The following is a 20,046-nucleotide window of genomic DNA, read 5'->3' as shown; positions in this document are numbered from 1 at the left end:
TCATAGTTAATTAATTCAGAGTTCACGAACAATATTAATTAAAATCTTAAATTCTTAAAAATATTCATATCTTTTCATTTATACCTTCATTAAATACTAGAATATGAGAGTTTTGATAATAATAATTAAAATTTTAAAGCATAATCTTTTAAAAGGAGTAATAAATAATATAGGGGTATAGTTAAAAAAATAAATATAAAAAATATTTTATATTATAATTCAGAGGAGAGTATATCATTATAAAAAAGCATAAACATATTTGGTCTTTTTTTTTTGTGGGCAAATAAACATATTGGGTCTATGATTAACTGAATCTCACCAATTACATTTGGACTCATGGTACGTCCTTGTCCAACAATCACGCCTGGACATCCATTTCTCTGATATTTTCGCAAAGTTTATGTATAAACAAACAAAATTATATATAAGAGAAAGATGGGGGAAAAAAAAAGAATACTTTCTGCTGGCAAAATGGGAGGAATGGAGGGCAAAACAGGAAGAACAGAAAAAAGGGAATTTCCTTTTTCAATTTTTAATGGAAGCCTTAAGATATTTATTACATTTTTTTTAAATTCTCTCATTAAGTTAATATTTATTTTCATTAAATAATTTTTTTATTAATTTCAAGGATAATTCAATTTAAATTTTTTAATTTTAAACATAATTATTATATTTAATTAATTTTTTACATTACCTAAATTAATTATTTTTATATTTAAAAATGGAGGGAGCATCAGAGAAAACTTCCCTTGAGAAATATTCTTGTAAAAAAAAAATATTTATGACATTTTCGACTCCTTCATTAATCTGTGAAAATCACTGGCTTCGACGCTCAGTACAGTGCAGGCGTTTGTTTCTTGGAGATAACGGCGGAGCGGGTCTTTTTCTTCCCAATGGAGGTATCGTCAAACCTTCGAGCTTCGACTAACATCGTAGGGGAATGTTGGGCGTGATAGATTTGCTTCAAAAAGTATAGATTTTTTTTAATCTCCCTTCTCCTTAATGCTGGAGAAACAGCAGCAAGAGCTGTTTTTCATAAGGGGCTCGCCTGTTGCATAAATTTTGCCGTGAGGAAGCTACTTTCAGACAGTTCAGATTGTTCATCGGTGTTACAGTCCTTTGCGTTCTCTCCGAAGAAAGTAATTATCAAGGTGGTGGTTGTTTCTGACATTGGTTATATCTGATGCTTCCGAGGTTCACAAAAACTTATAAATATCATATCTTGATTATTCTTGTTCCTTCTATCTGGTGATTCCCACTTGATAGAACTTTTCTAACTACCGTTGCTTTTGTGGTTGGGGGAATGAGGGATACGTTGTCAATGCAATGACTTACGGGGCTAAGGATAACGGTTTGCCTATTTCTCAATTTTTGTGATAGTTTCTTGTAGTTTGATTAATGAATGATAGAGTTCTTGTGTGTTTCATGATGATACTTGGAAGGAGGAAAGTCTATTTCGTGAATAAAGGACTGTGGTCTTGTTTCTCTGGATGTGGCTTGCAATGTTGTATTCTCTGACCTATCATTTGCTGAACAGTTGTTGGAAATTTCTCAAAATTCATGAAAAGTTTGCTTTCTGATGCTAATAATTGATTGAAAGACGACAATTTACGTTGTGGAGTTTGGCTAGTGTTTTCTTGCTTTGTGAGAGGAAGAGAAAAAATGGACTTGTGGTTTGTTGCAGCAGCTGCGGGAGCTGGTTATTTATTTTGGAACAGAAATTTAAAGAATAGTGATAGTTCATGCCAATCATCTTCGGAGGATCCCAATTTTGAGAATCTTGAGTCCCCAAGCCAGTCCTCTCACAGAGAATTGCAGAGAGACAAGTTAAACAAAGACGTGTCTTCAGAACAAAAGGTTTCCAAAGAAAAACCTAGAGAAGGGAACTCAGTGCACGGTATGTCGACAATGGAAATAACTTCTAACAAAATGCTGCTTAGTGAAAGGACAAGACCTTTTGGGATGCACGATGACAGCATTGCACTTTCAATATCAAACTTGCCACTGTCCTTGTCACCAAATGAGAACTTGAATGATATTGAAGATGGGAATGAGCAAATCTATGATGTTGGTGGCAGTTATGGTTTCAGGTTTCCTGACTCGTCAGCAGGAGAAGTGGGTTCTAACCATCATTCTGCTGGCAATAAAACTTGTCTCAAGACTAAGCATTTTTATGGACACTTTGGTAGACCCTTGAATTCCTTAGAAAGTTGCCTTATGGCTCAGCTGTGCAAGGAACACTCAGAGATGGAAGAATATGTCTTAAGCTCTCTTCCACCACCTCCTACACCTACAAGGTCATTTCTTGTAAGTAATGGAAGCCGAATAATCAGTGGATCAAGTCATAAATCTTTCAGTACATTGATTGGAAAGAAGGAACATAAGTGGATTAAGGGAGCCCATCAAGACCATGATGGTAGTATACTTGGGTTTCCCTCGCTAACAAAATTTGGATCTTTAGATGATCATAAGAAGCTGAAACATAGGGCAGGAAAATTGCGAAGTGAAAGATTGAGCTCTTCTGACAGTGCTTTCAGTAGAAAAAACATCCATGCTCAATTAGGTATTGTTCCCAAGTTTTTTCTTTGCTCGTCATTTATGCCTGTGTTTTTTTTTTTTTTTTGGTTCAAGAGATTAGAGAAGGGAGGGTTAACTGCCTAAGAAATAGGATATTAAAACGCCTTTGAACTTTTTAGAAACTTAATCAGTCTGCTCTTGTAGTATAGGCTATAAAGTTTGTTTCTATTTTCATATAGATATAGCCCGTGGGCAGCAGGGAAAAATATGTATATGTTAATTTAAAATTAAAAGGTTTTTCAGCTGGTCTAAACTCTTTTAGGGTGGAGAGCGTAGATTCAGTTTCTCTATCCATAAACCTCTCTTGAGAATTTATATTTTAAGACATTGTAAAAATGCATTTTCCTTGTGCTGTAATGAAAATCAGAATGCCCACCCTCCAGAAAGAAAGAAAGAACGTTACATTTTTTGGGCCGCAGGATAAAAAGATTTTAACTTGGACTCTTGGAGTCCTAAACTACTCCCTTTGTCCCAAATTATAAAACAACATTGGGGGTATTTTGTTGTCTCAAAATATAAGACAATTTGAGAAAAATAAGGTGTCATTAATGATGTTTTTTCGATACTACCCTTCAAGTGGAGAAAGAATTGAAATGATATTATAGTATACTCCCTTTGGTCCTATGGTCCTATTTATAAGATACCTTTTAAAAGTAATTTTTTTATCCAAAATATAGAACACCTTGTAATAATAAAACTACTTTTTTCAATTTTACCCGTTCTTAATTAACGTGAAGGTATTTAATGTAAAGTACATCTCATTTTTTCATAATATCATGAAAAAAAACTAACTTTTCTTAAGATGTGTGAAATGGTTGAAAGTGTTCTATAATAAGGACCGGAGGGAGTAATGATTGAGTGTGTAGGGTCATTTTTGGAATTTTATAGTTTTATTTTGAAAAAGTAAGTTTGTAAGGTGTTATTATTGAGTTTTATTGATATGTGTAATCTTGTTTCAAATTATCTTATAATTTGGGATGGAGGGAGTACTATATTCTTGACCACTTAAAAAGTCTTTGGCATAGTATCCTCCACTATAAATTAATAAATTTAAGGCCCTTTAGTATAAATATCTCCAACATTAGTTCCTGAACTGTAATTTTCCCATGCTTCAAATCCCAAAATGGCATTACCAGCACCAATTAGCTGAGAATTTTAAATTCAGTTTCTCAAGTCTCATTCGTATATTAAACTGTTGTCTCAGCTAGCTCTTTAATCACAATTTATTTTTTATAGGTTGATAGCATGTCTCGGGGTATTTGATTGTGTCCTGCAATGTATTTCTGTAATTACTCCATTTACTGACATTTCCGTAATCTTCAGACGTGACATTTCTCTTCAGTCTTGGGCTTTCTTTTGGGATAGTAATTTCCATCATGACAAATAAAAGAGAAGCGGACAAATTAAGAGATTTGCTGAAGCAGACAGAAAACTTAGTTCAAGATCTACAAGAAGAGCTTGAAATGAAAGATTCAATGACAGTGAAGGAGTTGAGTAACGAGAATTATGGTTCACAGGATATTTGTGACCATTCCTCCTATAATAGGGAGCCAAATGGATTTTCCTCTGAGAAACATGTGGATAACTCTCTGAGAGATGACTGCAGAGGACTGTACCATAAAAAGGAAGAAGAAAATTCAGAACCTATGAGCAAAATTGAAGCTGAGCTTGAAGCTGAACTGGAGAGATTGGGGTTGAACATGAATTCTAGCCTGGAGAGAAGGCTTTCTGAGCTTGTTGAGGTTAGCGTTAACGTTTAACTGTGAACCTTTTTTTCCCCCGGTCGAGTGTAGCAATGGACTTTTTAGTCACACAACATAACTTTGTTTAGAATGGCTTTTTTAATCATCTTAGAATATGTCTGTTGTGATGGGTTCTGTTGTACTCCCTCCGTTTTCAAATATAGGAGAAAATAACCAATTTACATAGTTTAAGAAAGTTGATTAAGTATAATAATCATGTCTAAGATTAAAAAATTTGGACTAAGTTATCCCTGTAATTGATGAAACATACTTGTCTAGTGAAAATAAATATTACATTTATGAGGGACAATCTGGGAAAAATGTGATAAAACCTCCCTGTTTTCATCTCTGTGATGTAAATCATTCAGTTTTTTTTTTAATCAAAAAATCTCTGTAATGCAATTCCTTGACTGATCTTTTACATGAAAGATAAATGGTGCCCATAGATGCTGAACTGCTGAACCATCGCACTATCTGTTTTATGTCTTTTCTGAAATCATTTCTTAAGCTGACGTTTAGGAGCATTATTTTGGCTTATTACTTTTGTTATCTTTTCAAGTTTAACGTAGCCTGTTATTAGAGGCTCCTTTCTCACTTTTAAGGATCTGATGCTTCGGATGCTCAAGTACGAAGGGTGGGGTGTCGTAGAGGTTAAGGGTGCGAATCCTCACAATGTATCAAAGAAAGAAAGAAAACAGAGAAAAGTAAACATGATAAGATTTTAGAAAATTGTCTACAATTATTCTGGAGTTGCGAATAATTGTAATGATGATGCAATGTTAATGATGCATTTATTCCCACAGGTTGACCCAGACTTTGTTGCAGATTTTGCTGGAGGTGAGTTGCGAACTGACAAGGTCCAGGGTAAAGCCTTTCCCCCACCAAATCCGGAGGAGAGTACTAGTGATGGTGTCACACCTCTCCCTGGAAACTATGCCGTTTCGCCTCATGAATTGAGTCTACGATTGCATCAAGTTATTGAATCCAGGCTCGAAGAGCATGTGAAGGAACTCGAAATTGCCCTTCAAAATAGCCAGAGGAAATTACAGCTTATGGAATCAGAGCACAAACGATGTTACCTGAGAAACTTCAGTAGCCATGGGGAAGGAAATCCATTGACATATGATGACTGTGACCCTTTGGCCCAGCCTCTAGTTATGAATTTATCAGGTGAAGCACTTGATGCCTACAAGGAAGCTTATGAAGAATTAATAAAAACAGATGAGTCAGAAGAGAATTCACCATCAACCACCCATGACGACGAAGGAGTGTTTGGAATTCAATGGGGTGGAACAAACAGGTCTGTAACTTTCTTCCCAGGCAATGGGGAGAGATTTTTAGAACTCTCTTCTAGCGGGGTCAACATGTTAGAAGGGCAAAGCCCTGATGTTTATGAATTAAAAGCTGTTACAAGAGATGAAAATTATGGTAGTGACAATGAGATGGAAAGGCAGGTGATAAGACAAATTGTTGACAGGACCAAGAGAGGATCTCCTGCTTTTAAGAATGTACAAAAATTATTGTATTCTATGGATGGGGATGAACGTTGATATTTGATATGAATTACCGATACAGCAGAGTTACCTGGATTCATTTCTATTCTGCTAAATCAGTCAGACGCTCTTGCTTTGTAAGTCTCTAAATTCTTGAAACACCGTCTTTGATGTAAAAAGAGGAAAAGAGAAGTGAGTTTCGATTTTATAAGCCTCATATAGACGGGTCAAATTCACTATTTACTCCATTTACTCCACCGTCTTTGGTAGCCCTATAGCTAAGGTTCGTTACAAAATGTCCGGAATATTTTGGGGAATCTGCCCTCATTTGCGAACGCTCAGAGGAAAGTTATATTTAACCCAGCACATTCATCTAAGGACAAGAACAAGGTTGTATTAATAGGAGCTTATCTGGACATAGTCAGGGGCGAGTATTTTGGTTTTCTTCGGTTCCATTAAATCCATTTTAAGCCAATTTGGTCTCTGGTTATTGTTTTAAGTTATCATATTAAAAATATCCCCGCTCAAATTTTGAGTAGCAAGGAACAAAATTTAAAATTAAAACAATTGGATAAAACGCATACGAATAAACAGATTACTATTTTCTTTCAATATATTTTATTCCATTGAAATTAATTTTTTCATGTAATACACACACGTGCGTGTATTTTTAACCATGTTTCATGTATAGAAATTAAGTTAGCTTCTTTAAGGAAAATAAAAAACAATTTTTTTACACAAATTATGCTCTTGTTTTATCATGTATATAATATTGAAATATAAAAATTATTTATCTTTATCAAAAGTCGGTGCAGCTTATTCAGGCATGGCATTTGAAAAACCAAACCGAAACCGAATAAATCAAAGTTTTCAACTCATGTCGGTTTTAGAAATTCAAGGTTCGGCACCAACAGGCATACGTATACGTGAGCGCGTGGTTGCAGCTAATAGATATCCACCGTGTAAAATGAGAGCGTTAGTTTTTCTACAATAAAAGGAACAATCTATACCATTAAGCACCTAATTGAAGCCCTAAGAATATAGCCACACGGAGTCTAGAATACCAAATGGTCTAAGGTTTAAGGGTACGTTCAAAAACATTTTTCGTCGGTAGGACTGCCAACCAAGCACGGCGTGTTATAAGATTTGAAATGGGGAGTTCTGAAGTCAAGAGTTTCAACAATTGTCACTTTTCAGGGGATCAGTAAAATTAAGATTAACTCAAGATTATGATACCAAATTAGGATATAATAAAAGGAACAATCTATACCATTAGACACTTAATTGAAGCCCTAAGAATATAGCCACACAGAGTCTAGGATACCATATGGTCTAAGGTTTAAGGTTACGTTTGAACACCTTGTTCATCGGTAGAAGTACCAACCAAGCACGATGTGTTACAAAATTAGAAATGGGGAATTTTAAAGTCAAGAGGCTCAACACTTCTCACTTTTCAAGGGATCAGTAAAATTAAGATTAACCTGAGATTAAATACAATAAAAGAAACAATCTATACCATTAAGCACTTAATTGAAGCCCTAAGAATATAGCCACACGAAGTCTAGAATACCAGATGGTCTAAGGTTTGAGGGTAAAACATTGTTCGTCAGTAGGACTACCAACCAAGCACGACGTGTTATAAGATTTGAAATGGGGAACTCTAGAGTTAAGAGGTTTAACAATTTTCACTTCTGAGGGAATTAGTAAAATTAAAATTAGCCCGAGATTCAACTTGGCAACAAAAATATTCCGTTAAGATTTAATCGCACACAAATTCTAATGCATCTAATTCCCGATCTGATATAATAGTTCTTCCATCCAACCGGAAACCGAAGCAAAAATATAACGGTGGTATGCAAGGAACGGAAAACAAATCACCTCTATTATTCGAAAACTTTTAGCCCCATCTATCATTACAGTCTTAAGGCACAAATAAGTTGCACGACCAAAACAAAATAGAAATAAAACCCAATCTAAGTGACGCCCAATAGTACAAGACTTTACTGGGAAACACCCAACCATTTTGAGAAGTTCTCAAATTCGGTGTAATTACTATCAGAGATCATGGTGTGGTACCATGCCTTTCCTGCAGCCTTGATAGCAGAAGCCTCCTCCTGAATAGGGCAAAACAGGGGGTTAACTAAAACAATTGCCAACCACGTAAATCTAGTCAAGTAATGGTCACGAGTTTCATTTAACATTCAGAATGCGTAACAAGAGCAAGAACTAATGGCATAAAATATAAATCCGGCAAAATATTATTCATAAATCAACTACTATATTTGCCCATCCTCTTACTTCTATGCAGAATTCTTGGTAACTGATAAAATATGTGTAACCATTCCATTCATTGCCCAAAAATACGCGATCTCATGCGTTTAACACAGCACATATGACTAAACTAAATCAAACCTCCAAAAAGTTATCCATGCAATAAGCAAAACATTCATGCAAAAGGACAACACCCAGATTTTTCCCTCTAAACAAAATATTGTCACTATCAATGCTACGAGAATCTGAATGTAATGTGGAACATTTCCATGTATGCCATATTAAATGTCTTTAGTTGAGAAGTCTAAGATGAAAATTTCTTCAGCTGTGACTTAATCGATGTATCAATAATATGAAAGGTAACAAGTGTTTGAAAGCTAACATTTTCAACTGGAAATTGTTTAAAATTGGATAACTATCGTGCCAACTTCCATTACTGCTAAAGAACTATTTTAAAAGGAAGAACTCAGCTTTCAGCAGCACAGAAGATCCACTCACAAGACGACTCAGGAAACTCAGTAACTTCCCATTCATACAAGTATCGGAAGTTCCCTTGGATGTATGAAGCTACGCTACATCAACAATTTTGTTTGCTATCATTTTTCCTGCAGAAAGGGAATACTTACCATACAAATCAATTTTTTACCCCTTATGCAGTATGCTTGTCATCATATGCAAATGAAACCATTCTACACAAAGAATACTAGGACATATTTCACACATGAGATCAACTTCAACAACCATATCATCTAGTACTTCGCTAGAATCAAGAATTCCGTTAGGCAGAGAACAAAGAACCTAATAGTCTATTCTGCATAATATGCTTTAAATGTAAGCAAGGAAATTCAGAATACCGCACCTTAGGGACAGACTTTCTCTTCTTATCGAGCTTCTCCTTCTTTGCTTTCACTCGCTGAGCTTCAGCAAGAAGAGCCATCCTCTTAGCCGTCTTGGCATATGGATTCAGCTTCAACATAGCATTCAAGTTCTTAAGTGGGTTCTTTTTCATGGGTGCCCTCTTGACTTCCTTCTTGATCGGCCTAACGACAGATTGAATCTCATCAGAGTTGATAATCCTTGCTAAATCAGAATTGACCATCTTGGACCTCGGAAGCAGGTAACCCTTCTTCTTTTCCGATAGCTTATCAAACGATCCATAGATAGAATCCAGCTTCTCAAAGGCCGACTTGGTCCAAATGATGAACCTCCCAAGATGACCACCAGGCGCAAGCTTCAGTAGATTCAACCTCTCCACATTAGCAACCTCAACACCAGGTATGTTCCTAAATGCCTTTATCGCTTTAGCTCCTTCAGTTCCATACACAATAAGAGGACCTTTGCGAGAAATATATCGGCGATTTCTCATCTTACCCTTACCCGGTCGTATAGAGTGGCTATCCTTTGCCTTCTCAGCATCAGGAAAAGCACCAACCTGCTTCAGCACTTTGATTGCTTCCTTTGTTTTCTCAACACCCTCAGCCGAATCACTCACGACCAGAGGCATCTCCGGCACGGACTCAATCCGGTGACCTCGAGCCATAACAAGGGACGGAACCGCCGAAGCAGCAATAGCCGAAACGACGGCGTGACGCTTCTGAGTCACATTAACCCTACGGTGCCAGCGCCGCCAAGTCTTGGTAGGAGCGAACATGCGTCCACCACGACACATGTTGCCAAAAGCACCCTGGCCGGCGCGGTGGGTACCACCGCCGGGGACACGAGGGATACGAGAGACAGCGCGGCCGGTACCCCAAGACTCGGCGGAGGTCTGGTGGCCAGCACGCTTGCTGACTGCGTAAGGTTGCCGGCTATTCTTGGAAATATTGGAGTGAACGAAGGTGACAATGTCGGGTCGAATCGATGCCTTCATGACATCAGGAAGTGCAACTGTTGGGGGTGCGTCGGTGGCCATATCGCCCTCAAGGGCTTGCACGGTGACGAGAGGCCTAGCCGCGGCTGCCATGCTGTTGGGAACGTGGGCGGAGAGTGACGAAGACTGCGATTGAGATTATTAGCAGGGTTTTGGGTAGGGTTTCCATTTCCAAATAGCTTCACGAAAACCGGGTTGGTCCGAATTTAGGGCTGGTGGGGCCATATGGGCCCAATGGGTTGTGGTCAGATTGCTGTTAGGAGAGGATGGTGGTAAATTAGAGTTAAAAATTTATGCCAAAACAAAAGATTGGAGTTAAAAAAATAAAAATTAAAAAATCTGACTGAACTTCAAAGTGAAACAGCCTGCTAATAATAGTGGTTGCCACTAATTAATATGATCTATGATAATGATTGGTCATAACTGACATAATTTTCAATAGTGCTTCCTGCTTTTGAAAAAAAAGATGTCTATTTTTTGCTTTTTTATAAAAATAATAAAATTTCAAAAATATTTAAATCCAAAACTTTTATCTAAATAATTGTCATTTTTTATATTTAAAAAATAATTTTTAAAAACAGAAATCAAACCAGCCATGAAATCGTGCAGAGAAGCCAAGTTCCCCACTCATGCCAGAGCGGAAAATTAACCAGCTCCTGAGTTCACGAATTGGCAATGAACCAATTCAGGCTTAGGCTTCATATGACAACTGATAAGGGAACTCGGCATCAAGAAGATTGGATCCACATCTCCATATGAGACAATATGTCGAGATAATTAGACCCGTGATGACCCTGGCAATTAGACCCTTGTATTCAAGGTTCAAACGTTGGCACCATCACATTGATGAGACACTATGCAAACTCCTGAAACCAACAATGTAGTACGATGGAATTGTGGAGAATTAACCCCGTTGCCAGGGCAATACAGAAGCAGAACAAAAATACTGCATCTGCTACAACGATACAAGAAAAGAACGGGAAAAAAAGGGGCAAGTAAATTAAGTATAGCGCCTTTAGAAGGGCTTATCAAAAAGTTCCAAGTCAGCCATGAATTATTAGTATAGCAGTTTGCCTCAAGCATCGATTTACAATCTAAATTTAAGGATTCCAACGTGGCCAAATGCAAAAATCGCCTTAAATTACGCAACAAATACTAAATGCCCTTTTCTTAGAATAGGAAGGAAGAATGACGAGAAAAATCGCCTTTGATATTACTTTCTTCTCAGCTTTGTATTTCTGAACGAAATTACATGCTTGAAAAACTTCATCAGGCACAAGTCCATCCAACACAGCTTCAAAGAGGGCTGGTCAAGAAAGCAGCAGAAATCTAAGACCCCTACAAGATTTCTTCAAGCCCTTTTGGCAAAATTACCATCATCATCGTCATCCCGGTAGTTTTCCTCTATCGTGTTCCCAAAATTTCCAACATCCTCACCTATATTGCTGCTTTCTTTGCCATCCAATTGATCACTGCTGCTGATGTCTCCATCATATCCACCAGCAAAGCCGCTTCCAGAACCTGGACCACCACTGCCACCACAATCAGCTGAACTGCTAAAGTTACCGCTGCTGCCGAATCCAGATGCACCACCAAAGCTATCACCACTGCCAAAGCTACCGCTGCTGCCAAATCCAGCAGCACTGCCAAAGCTATCACTACCACCACTGACTGGAGCACCAAAACTAGGAGCACTTCCATGGTTATCACTACCTCCACCACCACCAGCAACACCAAAGTTCCCACTGTTGCCACCATATCCTCCACTGCTCCCACCGGTATAAGTGCTTTCACTTGCAAAGTTCCCACTATTACCACCATAGCCTCCACTGCTGCCACCAGCATAAGTGCTTCCACTCCCAAAGTTCCCATCACTTGCATAATTGGTTCCCCCAAAGCCACCACCAGCACTTACAGTTCCAAAGCTATCAGCAGCAGGTCCACTTCCATTGTTACCACCATATCCCCCACTTCCACCAGCATAAGGGCTTCCACTTGCAAAGCTACCATCGTTTCCATAACTGCCACCTGCAGCTCCAGCTCCAAAATTGTTAGGAGCATAGTTATTGCCGGCACTGTCACCGAAATTGCCACCTGATCCATAGCTTCCTCCACCATATCCACTACCACCATAACCTCCAGCAGCATTGCCACCATATGCACCAGAACCACCATAAGGAGGGTTACCATAACTGCCTCCATAGCCAGCACCAGCTCCAGCACCATACGAAGCATTGCCATAAGAACCACCAAAACCACCGCCACCAAATCGAGGCCTCTCATTAGCGTAATTTACCCGAACTCGGCGACCATGAAGATCCTATGAAAATGATAAGCAATTATAAAAATAAAACAGTGGTATCACCAACAGAACTAAATTGTAGGATATAAAAAGGCAAACTTTTCTATGGTAGTCAGGTAAGGAAGTAATTCCCTAATGGCTGATACTGTCTAAATTCTTGATGTGCTACAAACAAATTATGGTGACTGTACCAAAGAAACAACTACCACCTTTCTAAGGGCATGGAATAGAGCTAAAAAACACTGTTTCAACAACATGAAAAAATGGCAACTGCCAATATCACACATGATACACACATCCACAAATTTAATAGCTTATGTAGCTTCAACACATCTATAATGTGGATATTAACATGGTACAGCAAATGGTGAGACTCTAACCCCAAGAGTAACAAAGCTCCATTACCTGACCATCCAATGCCTGAATAGCACTTGATGCCTCCTCAACTGATGTGAAAGTGACAAAGGCAAACCCTCTAGATCTACCAGAGTCACGGTCCATAATTATCCTTGCTACAAAATTTATGAGATCAAATAGAGATCCATACAAAAATTAACACCGAAAGATTCCACAGAACTCCTATCAAGCCAAAAAATGTTAAACAATAAACAGAAATCCTAACTACTTACCATCAACTATTTCACCATATTTTGCAAATGCTTCCCTCAAACTTTGCTCATCAGTGGAATATGACAGTCCTACAACAAGAAATGCCAAATACATATATCTATGTATCATTATTATTGACTTAAGAAAACATACAGAGAGGGTCATGATGGCAAATGAAAAGGGAATTCTAAATCCACCTCCTACAAACACCCTTGAACTTGCAGCAGATGACATGAACCGTATAGCCTGGAAAATAGATGGAGCTGTACGCAATTCTGAGCTGAGCTGCTTATTTGCAGCCTGTCTTAGTATATTCCCAACTCTACCAAAGAAAGCCATCCCTATAATCTGCGCAAGATTTTTAACGTTGATGAGTATATTAGGTATCATATTGATATTGATAAATACGCAAGATGCCTACAATATTTCAAAAATTAATTCACACCTGAAAAATGAAAAAAAAAAAAAAGTATTCCAACACAACCCTCTAGAAAGTATTGATGGACTGCAAAAATTTATCAAATTAATTACGATCACATTCCACCCCAGCAAAAATAATATATTACAATCATTTTCCCGCACGTCCCAAACAAGATAAGAAAATTAGTAAGCGGAGAAACTATACGATTCTAAGATACTCATAACCGCCTTATACACGAGCCCCCCCCCCCAACAAAATGAATACCTAAACCGTTTTTCCATTTCCATCAGTCAAACTTTTCATTCATTACATAGTGTTCCTCCAACCAAAAAAAAAAAAGACTCGATTCAAGCAAGAACGAGACTTTCAGATCACGCTTGAATCAACCATTGGCCTATTTCAGTAAACTCTCGGGAGGAAACAATATAACAACGAAGGAAATTAGCGAATAGTAAGCCAAAGAATATCACAGCTACAGGGCTAAAAATGAAGAGATATAAAGAAAGAAAAGACTGAAATTGAATGAAGCGTCGTGATGCAGTATGGTACCTTCACTTGCTTCGCAATGTTTCAAACGGGACCGGGGACACTGGACACAACGCTAAAACCCTAAGCAGGATTTTTCATGAGACTCGGTTTATGTAAGTGCAATGAATGTATTCCAATGCGAGAAGCCTACGTGGACAGCTTGAATGACTAAGAACCGCTGATTGCATGGGGAAAAAATATAGCCGTTAGATGCGAGTGAAAGTGTTCAGATATTTCCGGAGTTATCATTTTCCCCTCATTTGTTTGATACGTCGTCGTTTTATTACATGCCTGTCTCCTAGGGAAGCTGCTGGACGTCGTTTTGGTTCCACCAATCCATTAGTCAGCCGTAGTCACTAGTCAGTGCCAAGGAACCAAAACCGGAGACATTACGATCCTGGAAATCCTGACCGGCGAATACATCAGCCCAAACACTCTGTGATTCGAAGAAAGCCTGAATCCTTTCGGTCTTTGACTTCTCCTATGGCCCAAATCCGAAGATCTCAGGCGTTCTTGACACTATGGGGGAAGAAATTGTTAGAATCGTTGCACCTGTATCGCTCTGTATGGTTTTGGTTGTAATCCTGGTCTCAATTCTTAATAGCAGCTCTTCTTCACAATCGATCTCAAGCATAGCCACCATAGCATATAATGAGACCAGCACAGACTCTTCCTGGGACAAATTCGTAGGTGCTCTTTTGAACTCTTTGGCATTCGTAGTTGTTGTTACTGTTGTAACGTTTGTTTTGGTCCTTCTCTTCTATTTCAGATTCACCAGATTTTTAAAACTATACATGGGTTTTTCTTCTTTTCTTGTTTTGGGATTTTTGGGTAGTGAAATTGCAATCTTTCTAATTGAACATTTTAGCTTCCCAATTGATTGCATAACATTTTCTCTGGTTGCCTTTAATTTTGCTGTTGTTGGTGTATTGGCCGTCTTTATGTCAAAAATGGCAATTGTAATTACCCAAGGGTACTTGGTTCTTATTGGAGTGTTGGTCGCTTATTGGTTTACTATGTTACCTGAATGGACCACTTGGGTGCTACTGGTTGCCATGGCATTGTATGATCTTGCAGCAGTCCTGCTGCCTATTGGACCACTAAGGCTTTTGGTGGAGCTTGCAATATCGAGAGACGAAGAAATCCCAGCATTGGTTTATGAGGCTAGGCCAGTAAATTCTGAAAATGTAGACCCAAGGGTTGGTGTGACTCAGAGGCGGGTATGGAGGGATAGGAGGATTGAGAATTCAAATCATCAAACTGATTCCAACCTGAGTGATGGATCCAACCCCACTCTGAATGCCAATTCTATTTTGAATTCAAATTTAAATGGCAGTAATTCGGATGGAACTCACAATGCAGCAAATATGGTTATGGAAAATGCTGTCTCGAATCCAAGTTTTAATTCTAATACTTCTTATGGCATCTGTTCTGACAGAAGTTTAGTCAAAGCGGAAGAAGGACAAATTCAGGAAACTGATTCAGAGCTTTCTGCTCCTCTACTTGATCATGGGATGAATGTCCAGTTAAATACAGCAGCAGAAGCAGTGTCAAATGAGAATTTGATGTTAGAGGGAATGGGACTGGCGTCATCTGGTGCAATCAAGTTAGGGTTGGGAGATTTCATCTTCTATAGTGTTTTGGTTGGCAGGGCAGCAATGTACGATTTTATGACAGTATATGCATGCTATCTTGCTATTATTGCTGGTCTGGGAATCACTTTGATGTTTTTGGCACTATATCAGAAAGCCCTCCCTGCTCTTCCAGTCTCAGTAACATTGGGAGTGTTGTTTTATTTTTTAACCAGGCTCTTGCTTGAGGTATTTGTGGTAGAATGCTCCTTGAATCTCTTGATGTTCTAAATAAAGTTGACTATATTACTTGAATTTGGAAGTTGACTATGAAATATATTCTATCATTCCATGAATATATACTACGTTTAAAATTCTGTGCTTAATATGTCATCTCTGGCCGGAGGCTTTCAAACAATGTATCTCTTCTTTAACTTTTATATTAGTTTACTTTCTCTGTCTCTCAACTAATTAGTTCAGTCAGGGTCACAAATTTTATTTATTTCAATTTTTCACCAATGATTGGAAAATATCTGAAGTATGGCACGTTTAGTATCTGTGAATGAAAACCCATCACTTATTCTGTGGCTTTATGATCAATCAAGGAAATTTAATTCACTGATTGACCCTTGATCATAGCATATAAAACATTCTGTTAAACACGTGGACCAAAAATTTCTATTGAAATAGCAATAATTTCGCAAGCCAATAGGTTTTTCAATAATATTTTTACTCCCCATAGAAAACTGGTTTCGATATATTGGTAGGTAATTAGGGAATGCAGATATATTGGTAGGTAATAGTTTATGAAATCATTTAATTAACATGGGATAGTTGCAGATAGATGTTGTGTCACAACATTAGAGGCCTCGCCAAAAGGCAGTCATGAGGGTGACTGAGATTGAATATAAAGTTTGTATAAATGTTCCCCCGGGGGCCGGAGATATATTACATTACAACTATATGGTGCAAAGAAAAAACTGAAGAAATATATCCCCAGCTAAGGAATTGGACATGATGTACCTTATTAGTTGATTTCATCGTGTTAAACCAGTGGGTTTCTGAGGTTATCTTTAAAGTATAATTTGCTGGTCTTGGGTGGGTAACGTGTAGATATGCAAATGCATGATGCATCAAAGAGAGGATTTCAGTCATGTGATGGATACTTTTCTACTGATTCCACTGGAGTTTTAGTTTCTTAGGAGCTTTATATGCATGATCCCTAAAGTGTTGTCCACAGAAAGATGGATGACTACTGCTGGCTCTACATGAACAGAAAGAAGTGTGGATTTTGGCATTCATGAACCTGCCTTAGACATTTGTGCCTTTTCATTATAATGAATTTTTGGCGTGTCTATTATTACATAGCAGAATTCTTGTGATGCGGAGAGTTTTCCTTCTTGAAGTAAGATTCCTTTAACGAGATGAATGAGATGTGGTGTGAGGGCAGACGTGGAGAGTATAACTGCTGTCATCTTGTGTGGGTTATTTTGAAGCTTAGGCTTGGAAAGATGACTGGTGATTATTTTCATGAAATGAGAGGCCAAATTGTGGCTAATTCAAAATGTAGGTTTTATGGGCAAAAGTAAGGGGAAACATTTAGCTTTTGGATTGTAACAGGATAGCGTTATTTAGTGTGTTGGAGAGAGAGTTCAGTTTACTGCTATGTCACTTTTATATAAACAGTAACATGTAGATATATTTGCAAGGTTGTTATTTGTAATAAAGGTCCTACATAACGAGAATTTGTATTGGTCTGAATGGGAGACAGTGATATCCCAGTTTTTTCAGAATACTGGGTGATAGAATTTGGGGGGAAAAAAAAATAGAAGCCATATGGGAAAACTTTGGCTAAATACAAACATTGGCCCTGAACTTTGAGTGCAACAAAGGATACATCCGTAATCTGTTCTCTCCAATTTTGGTAGAATAAGCTTTGTTATTAAACATGAACAGGATTACTTGTTTGTTATGCTTTATGTAACACGTGAGACCCAATGAAACATGCTGCACCTTCGGTCTCAATAAGCTTGTTCAAACTTTTCTTCAACCAGAACAAACATGATGCTCATGAAAAGGGTTTTTTATGCCTGTGCCTTGGCAATAAAATTTAAAAGGAGAAATGTTAGAATGTCAAGCCTACTTGTTCTATGTATTTTTTTAATCAAATTAAAGTAAATGGAATTTAAATTTAACATTAATAGGAATTGGTGAGAGACTAAATGATGTATAAAAAAGACTAGATATTCTAATCTGTTTCAAAATTAGGACATTAACTGTTTTCTAATATAAAATAAACATATTATAAAAGAGAAAATGACACTTTGGGACGTAATAAAAAATGATAATTTAGGACCCTGAAATCTGAAATTGTCAATTAAAGACCTTAAGTCAATCTTTTTCTCCCCCAATTAAAGGCTTTGGTCAATCAACTAATAAAAAAAATTGACAAAAATCTCACTGTTTACATAAAATTTAGAAATTCGGAACGCCTTTATTAAAATCTCCGAGAGCTGAGTCAGGAGTCCTGGAAATTTTGATCGAAATCTTTTTCAATTAAGCATTTTTTATATTTATCTTTTAATTTTAAGAATATCATGAGTTAAATTAGAAAAACATAAACCATACAAGTAGATGCTTTTAGGATAGGAAGAATTATGTACAAGTCCCAAATGAGAAAAAACCAACTATCCACAAATTCTAGTTACTTGTAAATATATAAATTTAACATATAAATACGGAAAATTGACTTGTAAATGGTCAGGAGAAAATGATTAATTTTTTTATTTGATATCTATTTATAATTTTCCCTTTATTTAAAAATTATACAAGTTCCAAATAAAAAAAAGTTACATATATCCTAGTTACTAGTAATTTGATAAAATTGACATGTAAATATAAAAATTTGATTTATAAATGAAGTTAAGAAAACAATTAATTTTCTTATTTAAAACTTGTTTGTCATTCTTCTTTCAGGGCTGGAAGAATTAGATATAGATTCTAATCAAAAAGATTAATTATTCACATATCTAGTTAGCTGCAAATAAAGAGGTTTGGCATGTAAATAAAAAAATTTGACTTGTAAATAAAATTAAAAATAATTATCTTTTTTAACTTAGAATCAGTTTGTAATTCTTCCTTCGAGGATTTCTACTTCACTGAAAATTCCAGCGCTAAAATGTCATTGTCATCTCTATTTACTCAAACTCTCAAAGAATTGTTTTTTGGTAATTCTCAAAAAAAAAAAAAAAAAGAGAGAGGGGGGGTGGGGGTGGGGGCTCTGGAATCTGGACGGGGTCAAAACGACTTGGAGTACACGACTAAACTCAGCCATTTTATGACGAACAGCTCAGCTTTTTGATCTGATGTCCTACTCACGCACCTTGGTAGTGTTCACACTTCACACCTGTGAAGACAAGGCAACAACGACATTCTTGCCATTGATGCGACCAGCTTCATAATTTTTTTCTTTTTTGGTTTACATTGCCAAGCCAAAGCTTGAAAAAAATACAGGTGAAATGAAAAGAAAGCTTAGTACCCCTCTTATCAGAAAACAACGTGTAGATAAACATCACAAAGGGCAATTCAGTAGCAGTGACGCGTCTCCTTGAGCATCATGAGCATTCTTTGCCATATAATCGGCACATCTGATATTGTTTCCACACAAAAAAAAAAAAAAAATTACCACTCAATCACGAGAAAGCATTTTACGAATCTGAGGCCTATTACGAGAGATCTCAGCTTTTACTTCCCGGTATATTACATTCTGGTTCTGAAGGTTTGAAATACACCGTTTATTCTCTACACTTCAAAAGGAAAAATATATTGGCTATCACCTTAATACAGCCGCAAAACTTGTTGATAACCTTAAAGGTCTTATTCTTTATTACAGAAGCAATTTCAAGCAAGTTAATGTTCACACTGATTCATTTGCAGCTTTGGTGCTTATCCGATCTAAACACAATCTGAATCATCATTTAATGCCACAATAGAAAAGATCAAATGCCTTGCCATGAAAGATTGAGTTATCACTTTCAACCATGCATTTAGAGAATCTAACAAATGTATGGATTGGCTAGCTCGACATGTCACAAATAATAATACTGATGCTTTAATTTTTAATGTTCCCCCCGAGTGTCGTCCTTTTATGGGACTTGACTTAATTTTTTTTTTCTGCACAGCTTGTCGTGGCCTTGTAATAAAAAAATATATATAATTAATTAATTATTGTTCCTTGAACTTTTAACTATTTTAGTTGTAATTCCTATATTTTCTTTTCGTTGCTCCAAGTTCCTAAAATTTCATTTTTCTACAATATTAATTCTTAATTTTTTTATTATCATTAACAAGGTTAAATCTGCTTAGTTGTGCATAGCTTTGTTAATTATATTGTTGAATTGGTAAAATTATGATGAGCTAATTGAGCATTGTATAACTAAAATGGCCACTAACCTTTTTGCCTATCTATCATAATTGTTATATCTTCTTCCTTCTTAAACTTCTGTCATTGCATGTTTAAAGGTGTGTTTTTTTTTTTTTACTTCTACCCATTTTTTATATAACATATTATAATTTTTACAAGTTAGCACAAGATGCAACACTATTTATGTAGAAGTTAGCCACCATTAAGTCCTTGTAGTCATATTTAAAAATATAGGGACT

At 36.9% G+C, this 20,046-nt stretch overlaps 4 protein-coding genes across 4 annotated transcripts; 2 read left to right on the top strand and 2 right to left on the bottom strand.

The window, feature by feature from the left end:
* The first annotated feature begins 835 nt into the window (after positions 1-835).
* On the top strand, positions 836-5,912 carry LOC129321039 (uncharacterized). The gene is made up of 3 exons (XM_054966767.1): positions 836-2,563; positions 3,901-4,319; positions 5,123-5,912. Exons 1-3 carry the CDS (start codon positions 1,663-1,665, stop codon positions 5,867-5,869), a joined length of 2,067 nt encoding a protein of 688 aa, XP_054822742.1. The 5' UTR covers positions 836-1,662; the 3' UTR covers positions 5,870-5,912.
* A 1,765-nt stretch (positions 5,913-7,677) lies between these two features.
* LOC129319397 (60S ribosomal protein L4) lies at positions 7,678-10,109 on the bottom strand. The gene is made up of 2 exons (XM_054964455.1): positions 8,943-10,109; positions 7,678-7,926 (listed from the first exon to the last, which is right to left on the bottom strand). The coding sequence occupies exons 1-2, from the start codon at positions 10,044-10,046 to the stop codon at positions 7,813-7,815; spliced, it is 1,218 nt and encodes a 405-aa protein (XP_054820430.1). The 5' UTR covers positions 10,047-10,109; the 3' UTR covers positions 7,678-7,812.
* Positions 10,110-10,932: 823 nt separating this feature from the next.
* On the bottom strand, positions 10,933-13,976 carry LOC129319396 (glycine-rich RNA-binding protein 3, mitochondrial-like). Its single transcript, XM_054964454.1, has 5 exons — positions 13,835-13,976; positions 13,062-13,212; positions 12,885-12,953; positions 12,661-12,767; positions 10,933-12,273 (listed from the first exon to the last, which is right to left on the bottom strand). The coding sequence occupies exons 2-5, from the start codon at positions 13,201-13,203 to the stop codon at positions 11,305-11,307; spliced, it is 1,287 nt and encodes a 428-aa protein (XP_054820429.1). The 5' UTR covers positions 13,204-13,212; positions 13,835-13,976; the 3' UTR covers positions 10,933-11,304.
* A 141-nt stretch (positions 13,977-14,117) lies between these two features.
* Positions 14,118-15,770, top strand: LOC129319399 (presenilin-like protein At2g29900). The gene is made up of 2 exons (XM_054964456.1): positions 14,118-14,503; positions 14,891-15,770. The coding sequence occupies exons 1-2, from the start codon at positions 14,335-14,337 to the stop codon at positions 15,673-15,675; spliced, it is 954 nt and encodes a 317-aa protein (XP_054820431.1). The 5' UTR covers positions 14,118-14,334; the 3' UTR covers positions 15,676-15,770.
* The last annotated feature ends 4,276 nt before the right edge of the window (positions 15,771-20,046 follow it).

This window comes from Prosopis cineraria, unplaced genomic scaffold (genome assembly GCF_029017545.1).
Source record: "Prosopis cineraria cultivar Desert tree isolate PC_DT_omini unplaced genomic scaffold, ASM2901754v1 PC9, whole genome shotgun sequence".
NCBI classification, from domain to species: domain Eukaryota; kingdom Viridiplantae; phylum Streptophyta; class Magnoliopsida; order Fabales; family Fabaceae; genus Prosopis; species Prosopis cineraria.
This window is presented reverse-complemented; position numbering and strand designations above follow the sequence as displayed.